This window comes from Lycium ferocissimum, chromosome 8 (genome assembly GCF_029784015.1).
Source record: "Lycium ferocissimum isolate CSIRO_LF1 chromosome 8, AGI_CSIRO_Lferr_CH_V1, whole genome shotgun sequence".
Taxonomy (NCBI): Eukaryota; Viridiplantae; Streptophyta; class Magnoliopsida; order Solanales; family Solanaceae; genus Lycium; species Lycium ferocissimum.
This window is the reverse complement of record NC_081349.1, coordinates 33,529,068-33,554,498: the sequence shown is the minus strand read 5'-3', so window position 1 is coordinate 33,554,498 and position 25,431 is coordinate 33,529,068. Positions and strand designations below refer to the sequence as shown.

Genomic DNA, 25,431 nt, shown 5'->3' with positions numbered 1-25,431 from the left:
TAATTGGTAATTTAAATACGTATTTAAGAATATTGATTTCAAATATGAAACAACCAAAATATTTTGATTATCTTAAATTCAAATCTATTTACATTATATTGACGAAGTTTTTAGGAATTATAAACCTTTGAAATTGCAATATATTTACACACTATATACTATTTCGTGTTATTACTCTTTTAATTATAAATCTTTCGCGTAACGACGATTATTTACTTGGCAAATAAACTGATCACCATTTTTTCTCCCTTTCAAATGCTTTATTCTTACTAATTGAGCTTTCTAAAATATGTGATCACACTCTTTTTGACTTTATCAGACACTTTTTTTCACTAGTCAAGTTTTCTTACAAAACGAAGCAAAAATGTTTTCCTTATTCAACTTTCTTTTTTATACTGTCACACCCTACACTAACGCTTCAGTCAGTCACGCAAGATACCACAAAATGATTGATAAGAACAACTAGACTAAAATAAGTACCTAGTAACCAGTAGCGGATCCAGGATTTTCATCTAAGGGGTACGAAAAAAATAACAAAAGCTAAATATAAAAAACAATGTTGTCAATGAGAATTAAACCCAGGACACATGACAATTTTGAACATCCTTGACCGGATTTAAATTTACTTTTATTTTAGGGTGTTCAAAAGTTAATATATGTACATAAACACAAAAAATTTACCATATATATGTACTGTAATTTTTTGCCGAGAGTGTATCTGCTCCTGGTAGTAACTTCTTTTTGCACTCAAAATATACTTCAATTGTACTAATGTGTTTTATAACCACTTACAATTTTTGTTTATAATTATTACAAAAAATAAAAAAATAAAAAAAAAGTGAAAAAAGTCAAGACGCTCCTTTAAGGCCCACCAGCCCAAAAAAGGCCATTACTCCAACAAAAAAAGAAAGAAAATAAAACGTTACTTTTTTTCTGCCCCGCTTTCTCCGCCACATTGAAATTTTAAATCTTTTTATTTTGACAAAAATACCCCTATCAATCCATCAAAATTCCCTCTAAATACCCTTTTAGTTTAAAAAATATAACTAGACCTGAAATATACATTACATTTTCAAGAATTGTCACTCATATACATAAACACAAAAATTTGAACTCACAATTCTTTGATTCTTTGGAATTTTCACTTATAGATTCTGATACCCTTTTGCCGGCCATTACTCTTTCAACTCTTTGATTCAGTAATCTCTCTTTCTTTTTTTCTTTTTTTCTTTTTTGATCTTGAATTTAAAATGAGTTGATATATAATCTTTTGTGTGTATATGTGTGTGTGTGTGTGTAAGTTTCATAAATTTTATATATATATATATATATATATAGTTTTTTTGAACTGGATTTGCTATAATGGTTCTCTGTAATTATATGTAGGTATATGTGTTCTTTGTATCCTGTAAGTGTTATTTTTTTGGGGAGAATTGGTGAAAATGTTGATTAGAATTAAATTTTGATTTGACCCTCAAGATGGGATTTTTTTTTTCTGATTACTTTACTATAAAGGATTTGGAATATTTTTGGTAACTTTTTGAAGTTCTTTGAATTGTTCTTGTTTTGAGGTTTATTGAAAGGGGTTTATCTGGGTTGTAAAATACATTTGGCTTCTGTTTGATATTGGGATTCAAGGGTTTGTTCATTTTATTAATATTATTTTATTTTTATTTTTTAATGTTGTTTTTTCTTTTAATTTTTGGATAAATGTGATTGTTGCATTTTGAGATGGTAATTTATGTTTCATTCTACTTGATTTGGTACTCTGATATAATAATTCATAAACTTGTGCGTGTTTTTTTTTTTTTTTTTTTGTATATAAAGGGGAGCCTTGTAAACCCAGTAAAGTTGGCCGCTGTGACCGGGGAGGTCACGGGTTCGAGCCGTGAAAATAACCTCTTGCAGAAATGTAGGGTAAGGCTGCGTCTAATAGACCCTTGTGGTCCGGCCCTTCCCTGGACCCTGCGCATAGCGGGAGCTTAGTGCATGGGGCTGCCCCTTTTTTTACTTGTATATGGATTAATAATCTCTGCTGGATTTGAATAATTAAAGGGTGTTTCTAGGGCTTAAGAGGAATAGGGGTATTGTGGTCTTTTAGGTTATGGTAGACTATCATTCACAGATTGACAGAGTGTGCTCATTACTGTTACTGACACTAATGATTGTTTTATCAGGAGTAGGAAACAAATTGATTGATTCTTTGTGGGGATCTCATGAAATTTTTTCAACCTTTAAAGAAGGGTTGGTGAAATAAATGCTCCATTTTCTAAAAGTAATGGTAGCTTATATTATATTACACACAGCAAGCAGATGTGATTTACATTTTCTGCTTTGAGTTGTGCCTTTCTTTTAGCCTTTTGGGAGACTAGGGGCAGATAAAAACTAATTGATCCACTTGAACCTTAGTACTAGCAGGTAAAAAGTCATTTCTTGGTGGGTTCAATGATGCATTCTCAGTCAGATTGATAGTGTGAACATGTTGAAGAAAGAACATGTATAAAAGATATCTTTTTTTTTGTGCTGGAGAAGAACCATGTAGAAGAGAAATATTTTATATGTTTCCTAAGTAGACGTTTGGCCATAGATTCCAAATATTTTTCTCTTTATTTGAACTTATGAAGTTGGAGGTGCGTTTGGTTATACTTTTTGCAAAGGAGAGAAAAGAGTACTTTATTTTGAATTTATGAAGATGTAGTTGGAAAACAGGTTTGGGGCACTTTTCTAAATTTGGAATTCGACTCCGAGTTGGATTTGGAAATTTTACAAACGAGCACTGATTTTGAAATAAAGTGAAAAATTATTCCGAGAAAAAGTGAGTAATTCTCATGGCCAAACGGCTCCTAAGGATTTAGTTAGCTACAATATTTGCATGAATGCCTGATTGGTGAGTACCTGAGTAGTTGTTTATAAGTTTTTTCTGGTGGTTTTCTACATGTTGTATCATCTTTACAGTTGAAAAATGTTCTTCCCCTTGATTTTTGTTAGAACTAAATGCCTTTTTAAAAATTGTTTCGATATAAAGGATTAGCATAATGCCCTACTATTTGAGATTGAGGTGTAGTTGATCGATTGATAATTCCGGGTCTAGTTTAGGACAAATTAAGGTTCAGTTTTAACATTGTTCCAATATCTCTGAATTACTTATGCAGTCTATTCTCAATATCTGGAGCATAATGTGTTTTCTTAACCAACCTTAATTAGGCTCTTTGTCCTTTGAAATCTCATGGACTAGTTTGTATGTGCAGATTCATGTACAGTGGCCATACATAGAGATGAAGAAATTCTTCTTTTTCCGAACATCATCTAGTGATGCAAACAACAACCGTTCACCACCATCATCAGACAGCATTGGCAAATCACAAAGCAGAAAGGAAGTTTCTTCTCCATGTCTTAGAAGGAGTCTTTCATTGTCTTCTGGATCCTTTTACGACTCAGGAAAAAAGAATTTCAGGGATCCGAGTAGATCTCCATGTCACAGTAAGAAAGTTCATCCTAAGAAATCGGGTCGTGATTCATGCCGGTATGCATCTCATTTTGTGAAGCTGATTTTTCACACTTACTGATGTTTTAATTTGTATTTTCTTCTCCAAAGTAATGACAAATATTTCATAACTTTTGTCAGTGGTCGTACACGTACTCCTGAGAGGCAACCCCCGGAAAGTTTCTTCCAGACATGTGATGCAGAAAATGGTTATTTGGTAGGGAAGCATTCTGGTGCGTCTTTCAGAACACACCACTATGATCATCCATCAGAGAGCTCTTCTCATTGCTCCAGTAATGTCTCTAGCAAGGTTTTAGATCGGTATATAGATGGGGAGCAAGAGCAGGAAAGCAGACAATTGCCTCCAAGAGTTCACCTTACTGCTCCTGGTTCGCCACTACCTGATGTCAGGAAGCAGAGACCGATATCTCAATCTTTCAGAGAAACAAAGCCGTCTAAACTTTCTTTTACATCTGGAGAGTTTGGTGAGATAGGTTTTGAAAATGAATCTCCGCGAAAACTTGCAAAGATGGTGGTTGAGAGGCTCTCTCAGTCTCGGTCACTGGCGAAAATAAGTCCAGAAGATTTTGATTCCGATGGTCCAATTACTATTGAAGATATCTACAGTGGAAATTTAAGTAGATGTCCAAGTGTATGTTCTGATGGTGTTCCCCGGAAGAGCTGTTCGGCAGATGATTCTAATGGTAGGACCTACGAATATAACCATGAAGAGATTCCAGGCTTTGGTGAGAGAAAATATTTGGGAACAGAAGACGATTCAGATTTGGTGTTATTGAGAAAACTTAAGGAAGCTGAGGAGCGTGCTGTGTTGCTGTCAGAAGAGCTTGAAGACAGAAACTTTCTTCACGGCAGAGGCCTTAGTGTTCCAGTGTTGATTCAGACTATTAGAAGCTTGACAGAGGAGAAGGTACAAATGGCATTTGAAGTTTCAAGCATGCTACGGAATCAAGTTGCTGAAAGGGCTTCTGCCAAGGAAGAAGCTAGACTATTGCAGGCAGAATTAGATTCACGGACCCGAAGGTTGGAGACAGAAAAGAATGAGTTACAATCAGCACTGGAACAGGAGTTGGATAGAAGATCCAGCGAGTGGTCTCTAAAACTTGAGAAATATCAAATTGAAGAACACAAACTCCGTGAAAGGGTGAGGGAGCTTGCAGAGCAGAATGTCTCTCTACAAAGGGAAGTCTCTTCGTTTAACGAGAAGGAAGTAGATAATAGAAGCAAGATATCATCTTCGGAGAAAGAACTCGAAGATTTGTCTAAGAGAATAGATGAGGTGTCGGAGGAGAATCAAAATCTAAGGCAGCAGCTTTCTCAGTTACATGAGGATTATCGAGTAGCTCAAGACGATCGAGAATATGTCCAGGAAAACTACCAGGAAAAGGTTAAAGAATGTGAGGACCTGCACAGATCTATTGCTAGATTGCAACGGACTTGCAATGAACAAGAGAAGACAATTGACAGTCTACGAGGATTTTGTGAGGATGTTGGCAAGAAGAGTCCAGCAAACTACGACAACCAGTTGGAGAAGTCGCAAGTAGAGCAAATAAGATTGGTAGGCGTGGAGCGTGCTTTAAGGAAGGAGGTGGAGTCTTGTAGGATCGAAATCGATTCTCTACGTCATGAAAATATTAGCTTATTGAATCGTTTAAGAGGCAGCGGAAAGGAGGGCGGGTTCTCAACTTTTAAGCTAGATCAGGAATTATGCAATCGTGTTTGCTGCTTGCAGAATCAGGGGCTCAATTTGCTTAGAGAGAGCAGCCAGCTATGTGGAAAGCTATTAGAGTACACAAAAGAAAATGTCAGACAAAACGGGGGAATTGATGGTCAATTCTTGATTGAATGCAATGTAAAGATGCAGGGTCTTAAGAGGGGAATTGAAACTCTGACAGGCAGTTTGCAGACAGTATCATCTGTGATAAGTGAGAAGTCCTACCCAGTAAATTCGGATTCTCAGAAACCAGATGTAAGTTGGTGCTGTTATTTTGAAAGCTGTTTGTCATGCTCATGTGTTGTTGATTGATTTTGCTAGCTCTTTGTTTGGTTTTGTTTTAGGAAATTAAACAATCAGAGCTCAAATCAGAGACTTTGCTGACAACTATGTTAAGGGAGAAGCTTTATTCTAAGGAGATGGATATAGAGCAACTTCAGGCTGATCTGGCAGCAGCAGTCAGAGGTAACGACATTCTCAAATGTGAAGTGCAAAATGCGCTGGACACTCTTTCTTGTGCCAAACACAAGTTGAAAGATCTCGAGCTTCAGGTAAGCAGGCAATATTAAGATCTTGCAGCACGGGAATATTTTTTCTTTTTCAACTTTGGATACGTCATCCTCATATGGGAGCTTGCATGTTTCCTTGATGGAATTGTATACATGACTACATGAGTTGCTGGCATGTGAATAGCATTGTGGTAAATAATGAGAATTAATTAAAGGGGAAGAGAGGGTCTATTAGACTGTCAAGGCCTTGGTCGTGCTTAGCATCTCCATCCGATTGTTTAGGATGTTTAATTGCTTCTTGTCATAGATACACTGGATAACAAATCCCATTATCATGAGATGGTAGCATATGGAAATTAAAGCTCGGGTGGGGTGGGGTTGGGGGGGGGGAAGTGATTGAAAACTGTTTTTTTGGAATAGCATAGTCAAGAAAGATAGCATTTGCCTTGCTGCTAAAAGCTGACTGGTCGCCCAAAAAAAAAAAAAAAAAAAAAGAGAGAGTAGATGATAGATGAGTTCTATGAGCTCATTTCTAATTGATAAATACTGCTTAGGTGGGTTTGGTAGTCTTCTGCAGCATAGCTAATAGGCTATAAGTTCTCTCTTTCATTGACTTAATTTGTTCGAGAGGTTCATGGAGTAATCTACAGTGATTTAACGGGTTAACAGGTTTTAAGCATGTTGCACTAGTTAATAAACTGTTCGTCCTGATTTGGTTGAATTTCTAAGCGATGAGTTTGATGTGAATTGCTGAATGAAAATGTATTCATGTCTTTGTTGTCTTCTTTTTAATTTTTTTATGGTTGGTTCTGGCAGACGATAAAAAAGGACGAAAATATCAATCAGCTCCAGAATGATTTGCAAGAATGCATGAAGGAACTTACCGTCGTAAAAGGTATACTACCAAAAGTATCTCAGGAGAGAGATTTCATGTGGGAGGAAGTTAAGAACTACAATGAGAAGAACATGTTGTTGAACTCTGAGATCAACATGTTGAAAAAGAAGGTAGAGACCCTCGACGAGGACATACTTATGAAAGAGGGTCAAATCACAATCTTGAAGGACAGCATAGGCAAGCCTTTCGACCTTCTTGCAAGTCCTGATTCTACTAGAGAATTTCTGTTGGAGTGATTGATGGCCGACAACTGCATTTTGTTCATTGACTAGTGTTCATACTTCTTGTATACTTGCTGGTTTTACTCTTTTTGCTTTGTTGATACTTGTTAAATAGATAACTTGCTTTTTACTCTTTTTCCTTTGATACATGTTAAATAGAAAGTTTGCTTCTTTTTTCTCCCTCCTTTTGAATCTCTAATTCAATTGTAACATTTCCTTTTACTTCTGATCAAGACAATGAATCCTATTTTTTTCTACCTTCATTTGGTTTTGATGTGTTCTTTTTTATGGAGGTTTAATTTAGATCGTGATAGTATTGTTTTAGTTCCTAGATGGATTGAAAGAAAGAGAGGAGATTTCATATATTTCTCTTCAGTGTTGTTATTTTGTAACCTCTTGAGCCGAGGGTCTTCCGGAAACAGCCTCTTTATCTTCCAAGATGGAGGTAAGATCTGCGTATATTTTACCCTCCCCAGACTCCACACTGTGGGATTTCACTGGGTATGTTGTTGTTGTTATTTTGTAACCAAAAGAAAAATACTTTTGTAGTATGTGTAACAAACATGAAAGGGAATTTAATGATCAACGCATAACATTAGATTACGGTTGCCAAATTTTACTCTTTTTTTTTTTTTTTTCTCAACTTGTAATGTTATTCAAACAATTTGCCATGAACTTCCAAATGGATCAAAGTGAGGAAACATCGCGACTTTCTGAAAATAAAAAAGGGACCTTTTCAAAATGCTCCTTGAAGTAGAAATGTCAAATCAACTAGCAAGTAGCAACAACGAAAAGTATCTCAAATATTTTTTGCCATTTGAATAAACCTTGATAGGCACAGTCATCACATATCTGCAAAGACGGATTCAAGATTTGAACTTGATGACTTCATTCTTAACATTAAACCTTTACTTTTGAAATTATGGATTTCAAAAATTAATCTATGCTCGTGTGGAAAACACTCAGTTATATTAAACTCATCAATTATATGCTACCTATAAGTGTTTGTGCTGGGAAAAGAATGAAATTGTAGATGTGCACACAAACTAGCTCGGACATGGTATCAAAAGTACCTCAAATACACGAGCTGTAATCTCAAGGACACATCCTCATTCATCAAACAGAAGTCATATTGGCTGTTAGATAAGCCCGCAAATGCTTATATACAACCAAAGTAAGGTGAGGGGATAATTATTCATAGCTCATGTCCAAAGTTTCTCTTCTTTTCCCTTATTACATGTGCTCGGTATCTCTATACCACTGGCACTAGCATTGTTGCTATTTTTCCTTTTCGCCTCGAGTACTTAGGACTTAGGAGCACGAAAGGAGCACGAAATCCAGGGTCACTGCACTGCGGTAATTTTTACGTGCCTTATGGCAAGCAATAATAAAAACAACAACTATGCCTCACTCCCAAACAAGTTGAGGTCGGCTATATGAATCCCCATTTATGGCAAGCTTGAAGATAAATGAAAAAGAAGGATACGTTTTATTCATAATGCAGACATGAGAATTCAGCATCAGTAGCTGCTACTGATAGACAAGGGATATTATGTCAAATGTATACACTTTACTATGTTACGAACCACATGGCCAGTGCTCCTTTTTGAGCAGCATACACGAATGGACCAAAGTCTGGTGGCAACGATTGGGTGAATACAACAGCTATATATAATGAATACCCGCTAACTCATAGAGGCTGATTCCAGAACTCAGCAGGCTTGCGGTGCTGAAAAAGGAAAAGATTCAAAGCTATATGAAAAGGAAGTATAACACCTTACTCGAATGTTTTCAAGACAAAATATGAGTTGTGTGGTAGAGTGTAGACATGCACAAACAGAGATGAAAACCGGAATCTCCAAATTGAACATATAAATTTAATGAATGTTAGCAACTATTGAAACAAATACAGATAGCAATATTGATAAAGAAGAGAACACCTTGTGTCATTGCAAATGGATGAAAACAAATCTCAGTCCCTGATATACATTAGCAGACTTTACTTACCTTAGACACTGGCATCTTTGCTCGGACTGAATCTATTAACGAGAAGTCAATATCTGCAATAGTGATACCTGTTGATGTCCGATCTGAAGCAGAAACAAGACGAATTTGTCATATACACTTATTCTCTGACTGTTATAAACAAACAGCATTCCAAAAAAGCTTTACGGTTTTCCCAGACCGGACCAACTTATGGAGGCCCACGAACATGTCGCATTTAAAGCATGCCACTAAAAGAACGAGCAAAGTAGAAGAGGGATATGTCTGGTTAATGTTTATATCACCATGAAAAAGAAAAAAGTAGTTGTCCATTCATCACTCCTCATAAAAGACCCTTCAGTCGAAACAAATCCAGGAATTCAATTTTACACACTATTTTCAGCCAAAAGGGGAGTGGTCCCATCAGAGCTCATGCGCGGAAGCATTATATGTGAATACTTAGAGAAATTATCCATGAATGTTGAATGCTTAGAGAAATCATCCATGAATGTTGTTAATCTAAGCAGAGTTTCCTCGCACCAAAATTTGCTATGAAGCAAGAAACTTAATGAGATTCCCATGCAATTCCATTTAGACTTTTCAAACTTATAATCATAATTCATAACCCAGCACTTGAAGGATTATCTAAGATTTTCAAAACAAGTCCAAGTGGTGAAGCCAAAACCATTTGTAAAAGTCAGATAATGGCTTCCGTAGCAACAAAAACTTGATAATAAATGAGGTATCCTTTTGCTGTAAAAGCGGCAGTCTCTTGCTCATGAGATAAAATCATTGTCGATACATTAAACAGAAAAAAGAGACAAGAAAGGAGTTCCTATATAGTGAATGGAATTAAATTTTACCTGACAACCGACCAACTATTGTTCCCCATGGATCAATTATTAAGGTATCTCCATAGCTTTCCCTTTTTTCATTATGCTTCCCTGCTTGAGCAGCAGCTATGACCTGTTAAGATGTTAATCATAAGTATCCACAAGGGACACAATGGGAAGAAGTCAAAGAGTATGAAAAAATTAGATTAAAAACAAATACTAGAATCAACTCTATGGCAGTTAATATTCGGCTATCTGGAAGAAGGTTATGAACGCCATAAATCAAAGAAAATATTGCTTTTGGAATATCTAATATTAAAGAACACCTAATGCATCACTGTCAACATGAAGCCATTGAAGAGAGCTTTAACCTCTTTGCTACAACCATAACCCCAAGGTTGACGGCATACAAATTTCCACCTTCTTAGGAAGAATAAACACTACCAAAAGATGTAGAGAACAGCTAATGCAAAAATTAATGAAGTGAGATTTCCTATGATTTTTGCCCATAATTCACCACTTTGAAGAATGCTTTTTGAGAAGGATTGAAGAATGCATTTCAAGAACACAGGACTATGAATTCAAGCTAATATGAAGAATGTTTTCCAAGAACATAGGACTATGAATATTCAAGCTAATATGAAGAATGTTTTCCAAGAACACAGGACTATGAATATTCAAGCTAATATGAAGTGGTGCTTGTATGAAATGAGTGACAAACTTTTCCAACTGAGCAAGACAAAACTTGCTGAACTTCAAAATTTACAATCTGAAAATGGCACACTTGAATTGTGAGAATAAGTTTAAATTTTTGGAAAATTAGTGAAGAAAATTGGACATTGCAAGCATCCTCCCCTCTTCCAAAAAAAAAATAATGGGAGCATTGCTTCTGCCACTTCCCCCACTGTCCCTCCCACAAAAGAAACGAAAACAGAAAAGAAAAAAAGATAAAACACAACTGCTTCTGACAATCAAGGCCTTTTGAAATCCTTTTTTTCACCGATTCCCAAAGTAAAAACTTCTCCTTAAGTCCTTAACTAAAGGTAGAGCCACTAAAAGTCCTGCAGCCTGCCATAGAAGCAGGATTTAACAAGCTGTCCATCTACATGAAACTGGTTAGATCACCATCAGACAGATCAATGTTAAGCCTAGCAGTTGTCTTTTTTAATAAGTGTATGTTGTTCATCACAATCAGTAACAAGTTAGTGCTGTGGGATGATAAGCTACAAAAAGCAAAAGCTAAGTTCATTGACTGCACTAAAGCAGCAGTTATCAGAAAATTAGAAGACTGGTCAGAGAATTCCTAAGAACTACCCGCATCATCAGAGAAGAAAAGAATGGTACATATAGCAGTTTAGAGATGAAACCAAGAGACTCTTCTCACCAAGCATTTTTATTAAAACACAAAGATATTTACAGAGATTTAAAAAAAAGAAAAGGGAACTGATTGATCATGATACTCTTACCAGGAACATAATTCAGCTAGATTATACCAGCAAAAAGAATGTTTAAATCGTCACTGCGAAGAAAGAAATTTGTATGGTTGCACATAACCGACATACATATTGTTTCATTCCATAACCTCTAAGATTGCCTAACTAAATATTTGCAATTCCAATTTAGAAAAACACATGAATAACCAAATAGTGTTCAAACGAAAAGGTCAGAATTGAAATATAACAAATAATGGTCATACATAACACTGTGTTTCAATTGCACGAGCGCGAAGAAGAATCTCCCAATGTGCCTGACCAGTCACTGTGGTGAAAGCAGCAGGTACTAACAAAACCTGAAACCATATGAAAGTCTTTTAATCAACTTACAGTTTTCTTTTTGGAGAAAGATAAACAAGGGATGAACGCATAATACCTGTGCATCATGATTGAACCTCAGTTGTTGATACAACTCAGGGAATCTTAAATCGTAACAAACAGTAACACCCAAACGTCCGAAGGGGCTGTCCACCGCAACAATATCCTTTCCTATGAGGATTAGTCAGTAGGATTTCATAAGGAAAAAGAAGTTAATGTGCCGATTATTGTACTCTAGACATGATTAATTAGAAGTTTAGACCAATAGAGTGTACTAGTGCCAAGCAGCATTCAAGACAAGGAAAACGGTACAACATAAATTTAAGAAGTTAAGCATGGACCATTGACACTGACCAATCAAATATTTCTGCTAACCCTAATGGTAAAACCACACATCTTTTTTTGTATATTGTTCAATCTAAAATCCACTAAGATTATTACTCCAAAAGTTTTTTCCATACAAGAAGCTAAATCCAAACATTGTCTAAGGGAAATAAATGTTAGCATGGTTATATTGTGTTTCCTACCAGCTTCAGTGAAACTGCTCTCTTTATAAACTGCACCTCCAGGAACATCCACGTCAAATCTATAAATTAAGCATAAACAACAATTAGCGTTCTAGGTAGATCAAAGAGCTGCAAAGGGTCATGTTGCTTTCAGATTGTTCACAATGATTCATACATCAAAATTCATCCAAAAAAAAAACTAATACAATTGGACTAAAATATATTTTCATGGCCTGCAAAGCCCTTCATGGTACATCTATTTTACAACTATTAACTGCTTGGCAAATATATCCATCTGATTTGTTTATATCCCGTGTCTCACAATTCCAGACGAAAATTTGTCTTCAAATAATTAGTTAGATGGTTTACATAACAAATACATTATAAGGGGTCTTTACTGTCTTGTAGATTACAGTATGCTATAGAAACCAAGTTCCATTTCAAAATTCTGTAAGGTAATAAGGAAATGTAAAGTAAAAAGTACTTGGATATCCTATCTGACTATATGCGTGTTAGCATTCTTTATTCACAGAACACAGATACTTCAGTAACTCAATATTTAGAAAATGATGCTATCATGCATTCATTTAGCAAGGACTTCACATTCCTTAAAAACCAAGTGACCATAGTATCAACTGTTTTTAACAGAGTAGCAGATTGTTCAAGGCTCATAGAATATGGTACACGACATGTGGCTCTTGAATGTGTATTAGAGTTGCCTGGATATTAAGCCAACTCTAGTTGGTCTGCATTATGTCATAAATTGTTTGATCTGTTCAGAAAACCCGTTCAATTTATACAATCAACCATTAGTTCTCTGCCACTCATACTGGGCTCACTTGGTATGTCTAACATTGTTTCTTATATTTCTTTTTTGGACAAGGTAACATAACATTGTTTCTTATATTACCACCTCACATTAGAAACCCATGGTAATGACTAATGATCAAAACAGAAGTACAATATTGTTTTATTATCAACAGTATGAAAGTACTAAACAACTTAAGTATGACAACCTTAGTCTAACGTATAATAAAATCAAGTTTAAGAGTCTTACAGATGCATCTTACTGTAAGTGCTCCTAATATTTCCATTATCATCAATGAGAACATGAGTGTTGCGCAAGTGTGCATCATCACTCCCTTTTTCTTGGAATCCTCCTAGCGACAACCAAATATTTGATTCCCTGCCATTAATGGCAGATAAGATGTCATTTGACTGAATCCACTACTACCACTTCAAGTTCAAGAATCACCCACAAGCTATCATGAGAGAGAGAGAGAGAGAGAGAGAGAAGACAGAAAAATCTACGCCAACCAGACCAGTAGAAGTCGCACAAAAGAGAGTAATAGATTGTTAGAGTAAGACAGCATGTTTGGTCACATAATCATTAAGCATTAAAAAATGCCAAATAATGAGATAACAAGTTGTTAGGACAATACATATTAGCGCTTCTAGAAACAGGACAATGTGCATTAGATGGAGAAAGCCAACTTCTCTCTCGTGGTCACACCTTGCAAGAGAACAATAGCCTTTCATAATAGGTCCATCTAGGGGCTCAGCAATTTTAAGACTCTCTCCCTGTAGGTCTCCCACAAAAGAGAAATTTTCAGGAAGACATAGCAATTTAGCCCCCGCTGAAGCTGCTTCCTGGAATAGAAGATATGATATAGCAAAAATAGTGCAACACATCAGTACCAATCAATAGTAGCTATTGACAACAGCATTTCAGAATGACGGAAAGAAAGAGAACATGAAGCTCTCTCTCCCTTGGGGGGAGGGGGGGATATGTTTAACTTCATTTACTCATAACAGTGTGAAAAATACGAAATTGTTCTTTGTGTTTTCTCACGTTTAGCAACAGCAAGATATATTTCCGCAACCGCCATAACTGTTAGGATCTGATAAACATATTGTTCGCATAAATCCGTCGGCATTGGATCATGTGAGAAACTTTATTTTCCATAAGAATTAGTGCATTCCAGTTCAGACTACCGGCTTGCAGGTAGTTTCATTGTGCCAATTCAATGACTAGAGTTGTTGAAGTTTTCAAGTTATTGGGAACTCATGCACATATGAAGGTTTCGAATAGTTGACCCCAAATGATTTGCCATGGAAGCCGAATTGATACGTTGATTTTCTAACATACTTGTGATTCGTGAAGCATAAGTTGCTCCTACAACATCACTAGTTTACAAGAATTAAACAAAAACAAGAGTCAACCGTGTTTGACCAACATTGCCAAATCATTTTGCTTCCTCATATAATTCTAACAAACTTTTGCAGATAGAGTAATGAGAAAGAACTGCAACTTATAGTATTTTTCGTATAGTTTTCGAACATCTAAATTTTAATTTTAAAATATCAAAATCAATCTAGTTCAAACTGGCTCTCGAGAAGCAAAACGTGACAAGTAAAAGTGAACAGATAGAGTAATGAGAAAGAACTACAACTTATAGTATTTTTTGTATAGTTTTCGTACATCTAAATTTTAATTCTAAAATATTGAACAAATCTAATCCAATTTAGCTCCAAAGATAAAGTCAAATTGACTCTCCAGAAGCAAAACGTGACAAGTAAAAGTGAACAGATAGAGTAATGAGAAAGAACTGCAACTTATAATATTTTTTGTATAGTTTTCGAACATCTAAATTTTATTTTAATTTCAAAATATTAAATTAATCTAATTCAATTTAACTCCAAAGATAAAGTCAAATTGACTCTCCAGAAGCGAAATGTGACAAGTAAAAGTGAACAGATAGAGTAATGAGAAAAAAAAACGCAACTTATAGTATTTTTTTATAGTTTTCGAACATCTAAAAGAACCGCAACTTATACTATTTTTTGTATAGTTTTCGAACATCTAAAAGAACTGCAACTTATACTATTTTTTGTATAGTTTTCGAACATCTAAATTTTATTTTAATTTCAAAATATTAAATTAATCTAATTCAATTTAACTCCAAAGATAAAGTCAAATTGACTCTCCAGAAGCGAAATGTGACGAGTAAAAGTGAACAGATAGAGTAATGAGAAAAAAACTGCAACTTATAGTATTTTTTTATAGTTTTCGAACATCTAAATGAACTGCAACTTATAGTATTTTTTGTATAGTTTTCTAACATCTAAAAGAACTGCGACTTATACTATTTTTTGTATAGTTTTCGAACATCTAAATTTTAATTCTAAAATATTGAACAAATCTAATCCAATTTAGCTCCATAAATAAAGTCAAATTGACTCTCAACAAGCGAAACTGTGACAAGTAAAAGTGAACAAATAGAGTAATGAATACGCGGCATCTGTACATTAAATTACAGTGTAGTAAAAAGTACGAACACGCAGTAACAATAAATACGGATATCGGATGTACCTTAACGAGGCGAGAACACGTGGCAAAGTTAACGGCGAGGTTATTAACGGACGTCATTTGAGCAGCGGCGACTTTAACGGAGTTAGCCATGGAAATGGATTTTCCGGCGACTTTGACGGTGGACTTGTAACGGAAGCTTCTCGTGCTAGTCAATTGTGTATTCAGACGTAAATTCATTACAGCTGGACGTGAACTTTAGCTAATTGACCTCTATTTTCTTTATCAGTATTTTCTGAAGCTATCTGCATTAGTACCATATGTTTTAATTTAGGATTCAATTAGTCCCAAAAAGAATGGCAATGTCAAATTTTGGACATGGATTTTACATGTAATACATCGATGTATTGCCCCTTAAAAAAATATCGGGTTCATTAAAATTTGACGTTTCGAATTTAATTTAGATATTCACTAAGTGAAAAATAAAGTTGGCCGTTTTTGTTTTTTATTCATACACGTGATTATAAAGCATTTTTATGTGTTAAATTAAAAAAAATTTTAGAATTCAGATATTTATAGCGTTAAAATGATAGTACTAACCCGTAAACAAATATCAATATTGACCCCAAAAAACAAAATCAAACTAAAAAGGAAGAAATATTAATTGTTTGCTTAAACGGATTTGGGTTGGGTTGAGTTAAATGGAGCTGATGAGTTAAATAAATTTATTATTAAAAAATAGAATTTTATGTGACATGGGGGAGAGAGAAAAAAATTGTGTGTTTAGTATATTATGAGGAAAATAGTGATAGTTGAGTGGTATTATAATCATAAAAGAAACAAAATTGATATTTAAAGTTAATTCTCAATATATGAATGACCTTTTAGTGAATTTACCGTGAAATATGGCTAAGATAATACACTAATTCCAAAATGAACACTTAATAAGGGATAATAGTTCAAATAGAATTTTTATGGTATGTAAGATGCATTTTAGGGAAAAAAAATATTCTCTATTAGTTTTTTTTTTTTTTAGTGAATTTTAATCACAAGATAATACACTCCAAATGAACTTTAAGGGATAATAGTTCAAATAGAATTTTTGACCTCTTACTAATGTCAGGGAGATTCTATCCATCCCATCACAATCCTGGATTATAGCTGATTACGGTAGATTAACATTGTAAAAGATATTTGCTAAAAAAAAAAATGGGAAATTCGATTTAGAGTTCTTAACGAATATTATCAGTTGTATGATCTTTTACGAGAGATTTGTAACAAAATAATAACACGCGATATTTGCAAAAATAACATAAAAGATGATTATAGGATCATTTTTCTAGTCAAACGATAAGAGTAGGATTTCTTAAGTTCGGTTTATTGAAGAAATTACAATCCAATTAAGTTCAGATCAGATTGGATTTCTTAAGTTCGATTTCGGATTAATCGGTTTGAATATTTCGAATTTTCAATTTTGATTTTTGAGCCTTTGAGGCAGGCTTATTAGAACAAAATTCATATGCGCTGTGATCAAGTTACAGGTCCTAGCATAATGTGAAATCAAATTAGAGCTAGAAATATGGCATTCGCTTTTCAATGCTTACAAAGAAGAAAGAATGTCCCTCGTGGGAGAGAGTGAGACTTGAGAAAGAAGGAAATCCTTTATTATATATAATTTAGTAGAAAATTCCATGTTAGCCCCATACTTATAATTGATAGGGCACAGGGTACTAATCTAATGAACTAATTAGTACTGGACACATGATATGAGTAAGGTATAAAGATTTCCGAATTTTTGGATATTCAAAAATCCGAAGTATTAAATTCGATACGCAAAAATTTTAAAAATAAAATTCAAAGTTCAACCTATAATCCAATAATTCGAATCAAATATCCAAACAGATTGAATTTTGGGTTGACCCAAACTATGCTCACCCCCTTGATAAAAGGGTTTAAAACATCATTTCCTCAAAAAGTTGGTGTCTATGAAACTCATAATTTTTTTATAACTAATATTTATTTTCTCTACCTTTGGAGAAACGAGAAAAATAAAGGAAAAAGTGTCAAAACTGCCCCTTTACTTTGAGAAAAAGGTTAAAAATATCCTCCATTATAAATTTAAGTAAAAATACCCTCCTCTCATTTAAGTTTTCAATTATACCCCTATCTTAACGGAAATCTTCAAAATAACCCAATTTCATTTTTAAACTCCTTCCATTTAAATCCAACCGAACTAAATAAAAAACTCTCATGGGTTACCCTTTGTGTGCCTAGTGGCTCGAGATATATGATTCAAGAACAGGTTGATCGTATATGAGTTTTTATATAGTTGTGTCAGATTTAAATAAAGCGGGTTTAAAAATAAAATCGGGTTATTTAGAGAGAATTGGGAATTTTTGTTAAAATAGGTATATTTAAAAATATTAATGATGGGAAGAGTATTTTTGACCCAAATTTATAATGGAAGATATTTTTAGCCTTTTTCGCAAGATAGAGGGGACATTTTAGAGTACTCAACAACCAAAAAAAAAAAAAAAAAATTCCGTGAAAAAGAAGGAAAGGAGAAGAGAACTGTTTTATCATCTTGCTCTTCCCAACATCGTCTCACAGTTTTACATACTTTAAAATAACTAACAGAGCATAAGAGAAGAGAAGAAATCAGGCAATTTGTACAACACAAATCAAAGGATGTTATTTCAAGTAGGAGGACAAGGGACTCGTCCCACTTTCTTCGAAATGGCTGCTGCTCAACAATTACCTTCTAGTCTCCGTGCCGCTTTAACTTATTCCTTAGGTGTAAGTTTCCCTTTTTCTCCTTCATTTATCCATTAATTTTGGTATAAAATGAAGTACAATCTTAAGGATGGGATACAGTGGCGGATTCAGGATTTTCATTCAGGGGGTTCGGAAAAAAGAAGAAGCTAAAGATAATTTATTTAGGGTGTTCAAAACACAGAAAATTTACCCTATATATACTGTAATTTTTTGCCGAGAGTGTTCAGGTGAACACCCTGAGCCCTCTTTAAATCCGCCCCTGATGGGATATCCCACCTTATCCCACTAACCTTGGGATTATAATCTGGGGATAATTTAGTCCGCGTAACAAACGACACCAAGCTTAAGGTTTCTATTAATATTACTAGTATTGGGATGAAATGGGTCTAAGTGGAGTGTAATGGGTATTGAAGATTTGTATAGCCGAATTCAACTAGTTTGGAATTGAGGGGTGGTTTTAATTATTGTTTTTCAGCTGGTTGTTTCTTGAAATACAATTATTAGTATTGTAATTAAATGGGTTAGAATGGAGGGTGATGAATATTGAGGATTTAGCATAATTCTACTATGTATTGGGATGAAATGGGCCAAGTGGAGTTTAATGAATATTGAAATTTTAATAGCGGAATTCAACTAATTTTGGGTTGAGGGGTAGTTTTAATTATTGTTTTTTTTTTTTTCAGCTGGTTGTATCTTAAAATACAATTATTAGTATTGTAATTAAATGGGTTAGAATGGAGGGTGATAAATATTGAGGATTTAGCGCAATTCAACTAGTTTGGAATCGAGGCATAGTTGTTAACTATTATTGTTTTCCAGCTGTTAGTAGATGTATCTTGTAAGATAAATTATTCGTATTGAAATGAAATGGGTCCGAGTGGAGTGTAATCAGTACTGCAGATTTATATTGCGGAATTCAACTTGTTTGGGATTGAGATGTAACTGTTCTTATTAGAGATGTCTTAAAAGACAGTCATTGTAAGTGCAATGAAATGAGTCAAAAATGGAGGGTAATGAATATTGAGGTTTTAGCATAATTCAACTAGTTTGGAATCAGGGGCATAGTTGTTACATTATTGTTGTGCAGCTGTATTTAGTAAATGTGTCTTAAAAAATAAATTACTAGTATTAGAATGAAATGGCTCCAAGTGGGGTATAATGAGTATTCAGGATTTGTAGAGCAAAAATCAACTAGTTTGGAATTGATGGGTGGTTGTTTATTAAAATACAATTACTAGTATTGCAATGAAATGGGTCACAATGGTGGGTGATGGATATTGAGGATTCAGCATAAATCATAATTCAACTAGTTTGGAATCGAGGCATGGTTGTTACTATTATTGTTGTGCAGATGTACTTAATGTATGTGTAAAGATAAATTATTAGTATTAGAATGAGACGGGTCAACTGGAGTGTGATGAATATTGAGGATTTGTATTGCGGAATTGAACTTGTTTGGGATTGACGCGTCGTTTTATCATTGCTATTCAGTTGTACTTATTAGATATATTTTAGAAGACAAAATTAGCATAAAAGATGAATTATTAGTATTAGAAAGAAACAGGTCCAAGTGGAACGTAATGAGCATTGAGGATTTATGTAGCGGAATTTAACTAGTTTGGAATTGAGGGGTGGGTTTTATTATTGTTGCGCAACTGTGCTTATTAGATGCGTCTTAAAATACAATTTTTAGTATTAGTGTAATGTTTTAGGGTAATGAATTTTGAGGATTTAGTGTAATTCAACTAGTTTGGGATTGAGGCATAGTTGTTACTATTGTTGTGCAGATGTACTTAGTAGATGTGTCTTTAAAGACATATTATTAGTATTGAAATATAGCGGGGCAGTATGGAGTGGAATGGATATAAGGATTTATATCCGTGTACTCCAACTAGTTGGAATTGAGGCGTCATTGTTGGTTAGGTGTAGTTAATGTCATATGTTTATGTGAACGTGTGATGGCTAATGTTAATCATTTGCTTGCTTGCTTGCAGGTTTTAGCTTTAAGAAGACCATCGCTAATGTTAATCATTTGCTTGCTTGCTTGCAGATTTTAGCTTTAAGAAGACCTTTCATCCATAAAATTCTAGATTACGAGGATGAGTGCTTCGCCTTGCTTACACTAGTTCTTGAAACGCATAGCTTACGAACTACAGGTAAACGTATTTATCTTTCCAGATACTCCTTCCTACCAAAAATCATGACTCGTTTTGAGTATGAGACGATCTAGTTTTAGTCTTTATTCAGACATTATTATGAATATTGTTTTTTTTTTCTAACATAATGTTTACAAAGTAGAAACTATGTAAAACTACTGAAGTCTATGTAGACGTTATTTTTAAAATGCACAAAAAGACTATAGTTTTTGACTCCCCAAAGAGTAATGCTGAGTATTTGCAGTTTGGTCTACTACTAGTATTCATTTTTTATCCGGGCGTGTGTGAATTCTCTGGTACAATTGCAGCTTCTAGTTGAAGGCGGAGCTAATTATTTGCTTTAGCTTTAGCAAATTCATTCCTAACTTGTTCTCAGATGGGTCTTTTGCTGAGTCTTTATATGGCCTCCGAAGAAGGGCAGTTAAGATAAAACTTAAAGGAGATAACAAAGGTCTAGACGCGAGAGAAGAAATTAATCACACTGGGTTGGAGAAGCGCCAAAAAGTTCTTTCGGTTTTGTTTCTGGTAATCCCTTACACTTGAATACTCACTTATGCCGTTGCTTATAAGTTTCTCATATTCTGATTGATCCCGTGGAACAAAATCACTGCTATATTGCCCTACTAAACTTTGGCTATTCTTGTTGAACCTCCTTTTTTTAAATAATCGAATGTTTATTGATAGCGAAGAAGGGCAATCTTGTACAAATGCTGTATGCCAAAAGAAGAAACTTCTAACACAGACCTTGCAATGAAAAGCAATTAATCATCTAAATGTGTAGGAATATTCAAGTATGCTCCAGAAATGCATAGAAAAAAATAGTTCCAAGAGTCTATGACAAGAGTTTTCAGTCCCCTCGGAAGCCCTTCTGTTCCTTTACCTCCAAGCTGTCCACGTGAGAACCAACTGTACTAACTCCGATGTCTATCCCTCTTGCCTCTTGGCTGATCTTCCAACTCACTAACAAGGTTTATCTTTGATATGCATCGCCCCTTCCATTCCTACCAAGCCCTGTCCACGACTGAGAGGCAGTTCGTACTGAACAAGTGATTTATATCCATCCCCCCCGAGTTTATTTCTTTCTTCTTGTCAGAAGATTTTCTGCAGAAGAATTGCTCCTTGCGTCTAAAAGCCACTCCTGGCATCTATACTGTAGGCTATAGCATCTAATATATGTAAAAAAAAAAAAAGCCGTGACTTAAAAAATGATTGCTTGAATCAACTTTTTGCTTTTAAGTTGTACTGCTTTTGGTAAATGCAATGGCATAATGTGGATGCGCTTCTTTAGGTTGTATTGCCATATCTTAGATCAAAATTGCATTCAATCTACAATAAAGAAAGAGAGGCTGCTCTTCAAGCTAGTTTATGGGGCCACGAGGATGAGAGGTTTGGTGACACTGCCTATCTTGATGGAGGCGGGAACCCCATAGTTTCAACGAGCGGTTCGGATACAGAAGAATCAGTTAGAGAGCGTTTGAGAAAAAAAATCAGAAAGATCATAGCTGCTTGCTACCCATGGATACATGCTGGAAATGAAGGTATATAGAGCTCAATTTCTGACTTGTGTTGTGACTATGCTCCCTTTTTTGTGTGTACTGTTCATTCTGTTTCACTTTTTGAAATGAGATGAAGAAGGTAATCCTATTCATTCTGGTCATGTATTAATCACTCATGTTGCCCTTAAATGGCTTTACCACTTGCCCGATGCCGAAAGGACTCTAACCTTCATGGTGAAACTGTTGCAATTCCGTCTCAAAAATGCCTCCTTTTATCTTTTTGAGCTTCTCAGTTAAAAGTTAAAAGTAATTTGTCATTAAAATATCATACACATTATATACACATCATTCACCTTTTCCTGTCAATTGTCCTGCAGGTTTATCATTTGCTTACCAGCTACTGTATTTGCTGGATGCTACTGGATTTTACTCTCTAGGACTCCATGCTCTTGGTATTCATGTTTGTCGGGCTACGGGACAGGAGCTGGTATGTCTGCAGACAGTTTCTTGTTAGTATCTCTCTAGGTCTGAAAGGTGTTATTTGTTGGTATTAGAAGTGAAGTATGAATCCATTTGGAGAACTTGCAATGCCTGGACTAATAATTATATCAATACATGTAAGGTAGCAGAGAATCAGAATGAATTCCGAGAACTTTTAGGTACTGTAGCATGAAAGTCTGAAAGAAAATGTACTAATGGTATGATGTTAGTTGACTCAATATGTTGGTAGCATCCAAATGTGTTACAAGTGATGCGAACTATCTGTATTTGAATGATCAATTAGATAATGTAATTTTCTGATGCGTGAAGGTTCCTTTTGGAATTGAACATTGTGGATAATCAGTTGCAATTTTGTTTCTTTCTGGTTTGATTATTGTCTCATGCTTACCTTATCAAAAACAAGTTCTATAGAGGATGCAGTGCTTTGAGGCTACCTTGAATCAACGGGTATAAGTTTCAATTTAGATCTGTATAAAAAACAAAGGTTTCAACGTTCAACTTAGATTTGTGTGTATCCTATTTACTGTATTAACCAGTTGATCTTATTTACTGGGTAATTCCTCTTTTATACCATGTTGTTATTTAAGATTTTCCTTTATGTGATGTCAAGGTAGATGGATACTTCTTCTAGGATTTCTAAAATAAGAAGCCGTGAACGCGAGAGACTTCGTGGACCCCCTTGGCTAAAGGTCTGTGTTCATCCCATAAATCTCTTCATCTCTTTTCCATGTTTCTGTTCTGATTCTCTTCCTTTGTTTGGGGGGTGGGTGGTATTTGGAGCAGCATGTTATGCTAGGTGGGACTATATATCCCCTTTTGCTTTTCTTTCTTGGTATTACTTTTACTTCTTAGTCGCGGTCCCCTGTACTTTTTCAAGAAAATAAAACGGAGGTGTCCGGTCTCTTTAATATTTTCATACACGCTTGTGTAAAGTTATCATCACAGCTAATATTCTGACCTAAATACTTAGAATCCGTTAACATTTCAGGCAGTACAAAGTGCTTTACTAAGTTGTGCATATGGAGTTCTCGACTATGCTCAAACTGGCCTCATTGCTGCGGTGTTTTTCTTTAAAGTAAGTGTTGTTTAACTCAAGTTCTGCAGCTTTCTGAATTGTTCCGTAGAAAGATTACTTTTCTTCTCCAGTTTTGCTATGCTCATGTGTTGATACTATAATTATATTTCCTATTTTTGTTTTCAATGTACTTAGATGATGGAGTGGTGGTACCAGTCGGCAGAAGAAAGGATGTCAGCTCCAACTGTTTATCCAACCCCACCTCCTCCTCCACCCCCAAAAGTGAGTACAGTTCCATTCTGGAAGGAGTCTTGCAATTTGCTCATTTGGAACATGTAAAAGATACTTTAACAGCCATACTGATCCCACTTTATCACCTTGCTTAGCTAGGTGGAGATGAAGATTTTCTTATTTGTTCATGTTTCTTATTGGGTGAGCAAATACATTTGGTACTTGGTAGCAATTAGGGGCGCTTAACTCCGAAAATTGTCATCTAATACATGTTTTTCGCCTTTTGCCAGTCAACCATCATTCTGAAACTTTAATCTGTGATCACTCATCTCGGTCTTGTCATTTACACCAATCCATTTAAGCAGTTCACAGGAGCTGGATCTAAGGATGTAATATGAATATGAATTATGTGTTACATACTTGTACAGGATATTGTGATTTTGTATGGGAGAGCATCATTGTGCCAATATTAAATGGTTGCACTTGGCCAATAAAGTCTCTGTCTTGTATAAAAGCTCACTTGCTCTGGCCTCCTTAACATAGTTTATATAAATGAGAATCAGTATCTAAGCCAGTTACCAATTGGAAGCGGGCAAAATGGTTACAAATCATAATTTGTCTAAAATCTAAATCCATAGCAAATTAGTGTTAGCCTCCTTTGGAAAACATTTCCTGTTTTGGTGAAATATGGATCTGCCAGACCCCACTTTGTGGGATTTCACTGGGTATATTGTTGTTGTGAAATATGGATCTGGAGAAAGTTTTTCCGTTTTGGTCTTATACTAGTTTTATTATGCATAGATGAAGTAGTTTCTTCTTCTATTCCACAACAATGCTTGTGCATAACGTTTTTCAATTTAAGCAGGTTGCAAAAGAGGGAATTCCACTACCTTCAGACAGAACGCTATGTCCTTTGTGCTCTCAAAAGCGTGCAAATCCCTCAGTAGTGGCAGTTTCAGGACTTGTCTTCTGCTATTCTTGCGTTTTCAGATATGTCTCTCAGGTGAAATTCCAGATTCAGCGGGAAAACTAATAAATCACATAATGACAAATGCAATGTTATATTGGTTTATAGTTAATCTGCTAATTCCATGCCCCGTAATTGCAAATTTAAAAAAAAAAAAAAACGCAAGTAGAATGATTTAATTTTCTGGTGATTTCCTTTTAAATATTTTTCTGGTCAGATTGTTTCGTTACTAAGCAGCTATCCGATGACTATCTACCACCTTTTGTTTTGCTAGCTGTTAGTAGAAACGTGGAGCTGATTCATATAGATTTGTTCTTGATTCCTTCTTTTTTCCTAAATGAATTTTAACTTATACATACTATTAAAGAACTTCACACTATCTATCAATGTACTTCAACTTGTTCTAATTTCAAAAACAAAAAAAAAAACAAAAAAATGTACTACAACTTGTTCTACCAGGTTACCTGCTTTATTTTCTAGGTTTCTACTTCCAGTTATTATGTTCGGCAATATGATTGTTTTACATAGTCAGTACATGGAAGTTAAGCTCTTTGTGAATATGTTCGGCTCATGATCTTTTCTTTTGTGCAGTATAAGCGATGCCCTGTGACACTGATGCCTGCAACTGTGGATCAGATCAGAAGACTATTTCATGATGTTTAATTTCTGCCCAGGATCAGAAGGGATGAATAAGATAGGAAATATTCTATAAAATAAGATTATAAGTAAACTTTTTTCCAAGGCCGAAATCATGTCATTACCTTTCAGCAAAATATGTCGAGTGTATTCTACTTTTACCCAATTGTTGTAGTTCAAAATTTAGAATGCAAATAATCACAAAAAAAGAAAGAAATTATTCGCATCCAGTGTTTACACTAATCACTATTCCTTTTTCTCTTCGGCCCTTCTATGGCATGTACAGTATTTCACAGATGGAACAGTAGCTCCACACAGTTTTGAGTTCAAATTCGGGTAGTACGTGCCTTTTAGTGAAGTTTAGCTTATC

At 35.0% G+C, this 25,431-nt stretch overlaps 3 protein-coding genes across 5 annotated transcripts; 2 read left to right on the top strand and 1 right to left on the bottom strand.

Moving 5' to 3' along the window:
* Window positions 1–1,040: 1,040 nt before the first annotated feature.
* LOC132068153 (uncharacterized) lies at window positions 1,041–7,114 on the top strand. 3 transcript variants are annotated; one of them, XM_059461639.1, is made up of 5 exons: window positions 1,041–1,199; window positions 3,249–3,523; window positions 3,626–5,471; window positions 5,561–5,767; window positions 6,542–7,114. In XM_059461639.1, the coding sequence occupies exons 2-5, from the start codon at window positions 3,276–3,278 to the stop codon at window positions 6,854–6,856; spliced, it is 2,616 nt and encodes an 871-aa protein (XP_059317622.1). In that variant the 5' UTR covers window positions 1,041–1,199; window positions 3,249–3,275; the 3' UTR covers window positions 6,857–7,114. The 3 variants fall into 3 exon arrangements, with proteins under 3 accessions (XP_059317622.1, XP_059317623.1, XP_059317624.1); XM_059461640.1 differs by lacking the exon at window positions 1,041–1,199 and adding an exon at window positions 2,010–2,418; XM_059461641.1 differs by lacking the exon at window positions 1,041–1,199 and adding an exon at window positions 2,469–2,887.
* A 1,193-nt stretch (window positions 7,115–8,307) lies between these two features.
* LOC132068152 (deaminated glutathione amidase, chloroplastic/cytosolic) lies at window positions 8,308–15,537 on the bottom strand. The gene is made up of 9 exons (XM_059461638.1): window positions 15,348–15,537; window positions 13,488–13,624; window positions 13,032–13,160; window positions 11,996–12,054; window positions 11,527–11,639; window positions 11,354–11,446; window positions 9,688–9,790; window positions 8,849–8,931; window positions 8,308–8,570 (listed from the first exon to the last, which is right to left on the bottom strand). The coding sequence occupies exons 1-9, from the start codon at window positions 15,522–15,524 to the stop codon at window positions 8,532–8,534; spliced, it is 933 nt and encodes a 310-aa protein (XP_059317621.1). The 5' UTR covers window positions 15,525–15,537; the 3' UTR covers window positions 8,308–8,531.
* A 2,344-nt stretch (window positions 15,538–17,881) lies between these two features.
* LOC132068151 (peroxisome biogenesis protein 12) lies at window positions 17,882–25,287 on the top strand. The gene is made up of 10 exons (XM_059461637.1): window positions 17,882–18,080; window positions 20,110–20,215; window positions 20,592–20,740; window positions 21,504–21,753; window positions 22,089–22,198; window positions 22,827–22,901; window positions 23,201–23,287; window positions 23,423–23,509; window positions 24,324–24,461; window positions 25,017–25,287. The coding sequence occupies exons 1-10, from the start codon at window positions 17,973–17,975 to the stop codon at window positions 25,086–25,088; spliced, it is 1,182 nt and encodes a 393-aa protein (XP_059317620.1). The 5' UTR covers window positions 17,882–17,972; the 3' UTR covers window positions 25,089–25,287.
* Window positions 25,288–25,431: the final 144 nt, after the last annotated feature.

What these genes read in the sequence shown, in the direction of transcription:
- LOC132068151 (XM_059461637.1), top strand. Translation starts at nt 17,973, where the DNA reads ATGTTATTTCAAGTAGGAGGACAAGGGACTCGTCCCACTTTCTTCGAA. An exon ending in GATACATGCTGGAAATGAAG is followed by an intron (nt 21,754 to 22,088) that starts GTATATAGAGCT and finishes ATTGTCCTGCAG; the next exon opens with GTTTATCATTTGCTTACCAG. An exon ending in CTGCGGTGTTTTTCTTTAAA is followed by an intron (nt 23,288 to 23,422) that starts GTAAGTGTTGTT and finishes CAATGTACTTAG; the next exon opens with ATGATGGAGTGGTGGTACCA.
- LOC132068152 (XM_059461638.1), bottom strand. Translation starts at nt 15,524, where the DNA reads ATGAATTTACGTCTGAATACACAATTGACTAGCACGAGAAGCTTCCGT. An exon ending in CGTGTTCTCGCCTCGTTAAG is followed by an intron (nt 13,625 to 15,347) that starts GTACATCCGATA and finishes CTTCTATTCCAG; the next exon opens with GAAGCAGCTTCAGCGGGGGC. An exon ending in GAGCAGTTTCACTGAAGCTG is followed by an intron (nt 11,640 to 11,995) that starts GTAGGAAACACA and finishes TAATCCTCATAG; the next exon opens with GAAAGGATATTGTTGCGGTG.
- LOC132068153 (XM_059461639.1), top strand. Translation starts at nt 3,276, where the DNA reads ATGAAGAAATTCTTCTTTTTCCGAACATCATCTAGTGATGCAAACAAC. An exon ending in CGGATTCTCAGAAACCAGAT is followed by an intron (nt 5,472 to 5,560) that starts GTAAGTTGGTGC and finishes GTTTTGTTTTAG; the next exon opens with GAAATTAAACAATCAGAGCT. An exon ending in TGAAAGATCTCGAGCTTCAG is followed by an intron (nt 5,768 to 6,541) that starts GTAAGCAGGCAA and finishes TGGTTCTGGCAG; the next exon opens with ACGATAAAAAAGGACGAAAA.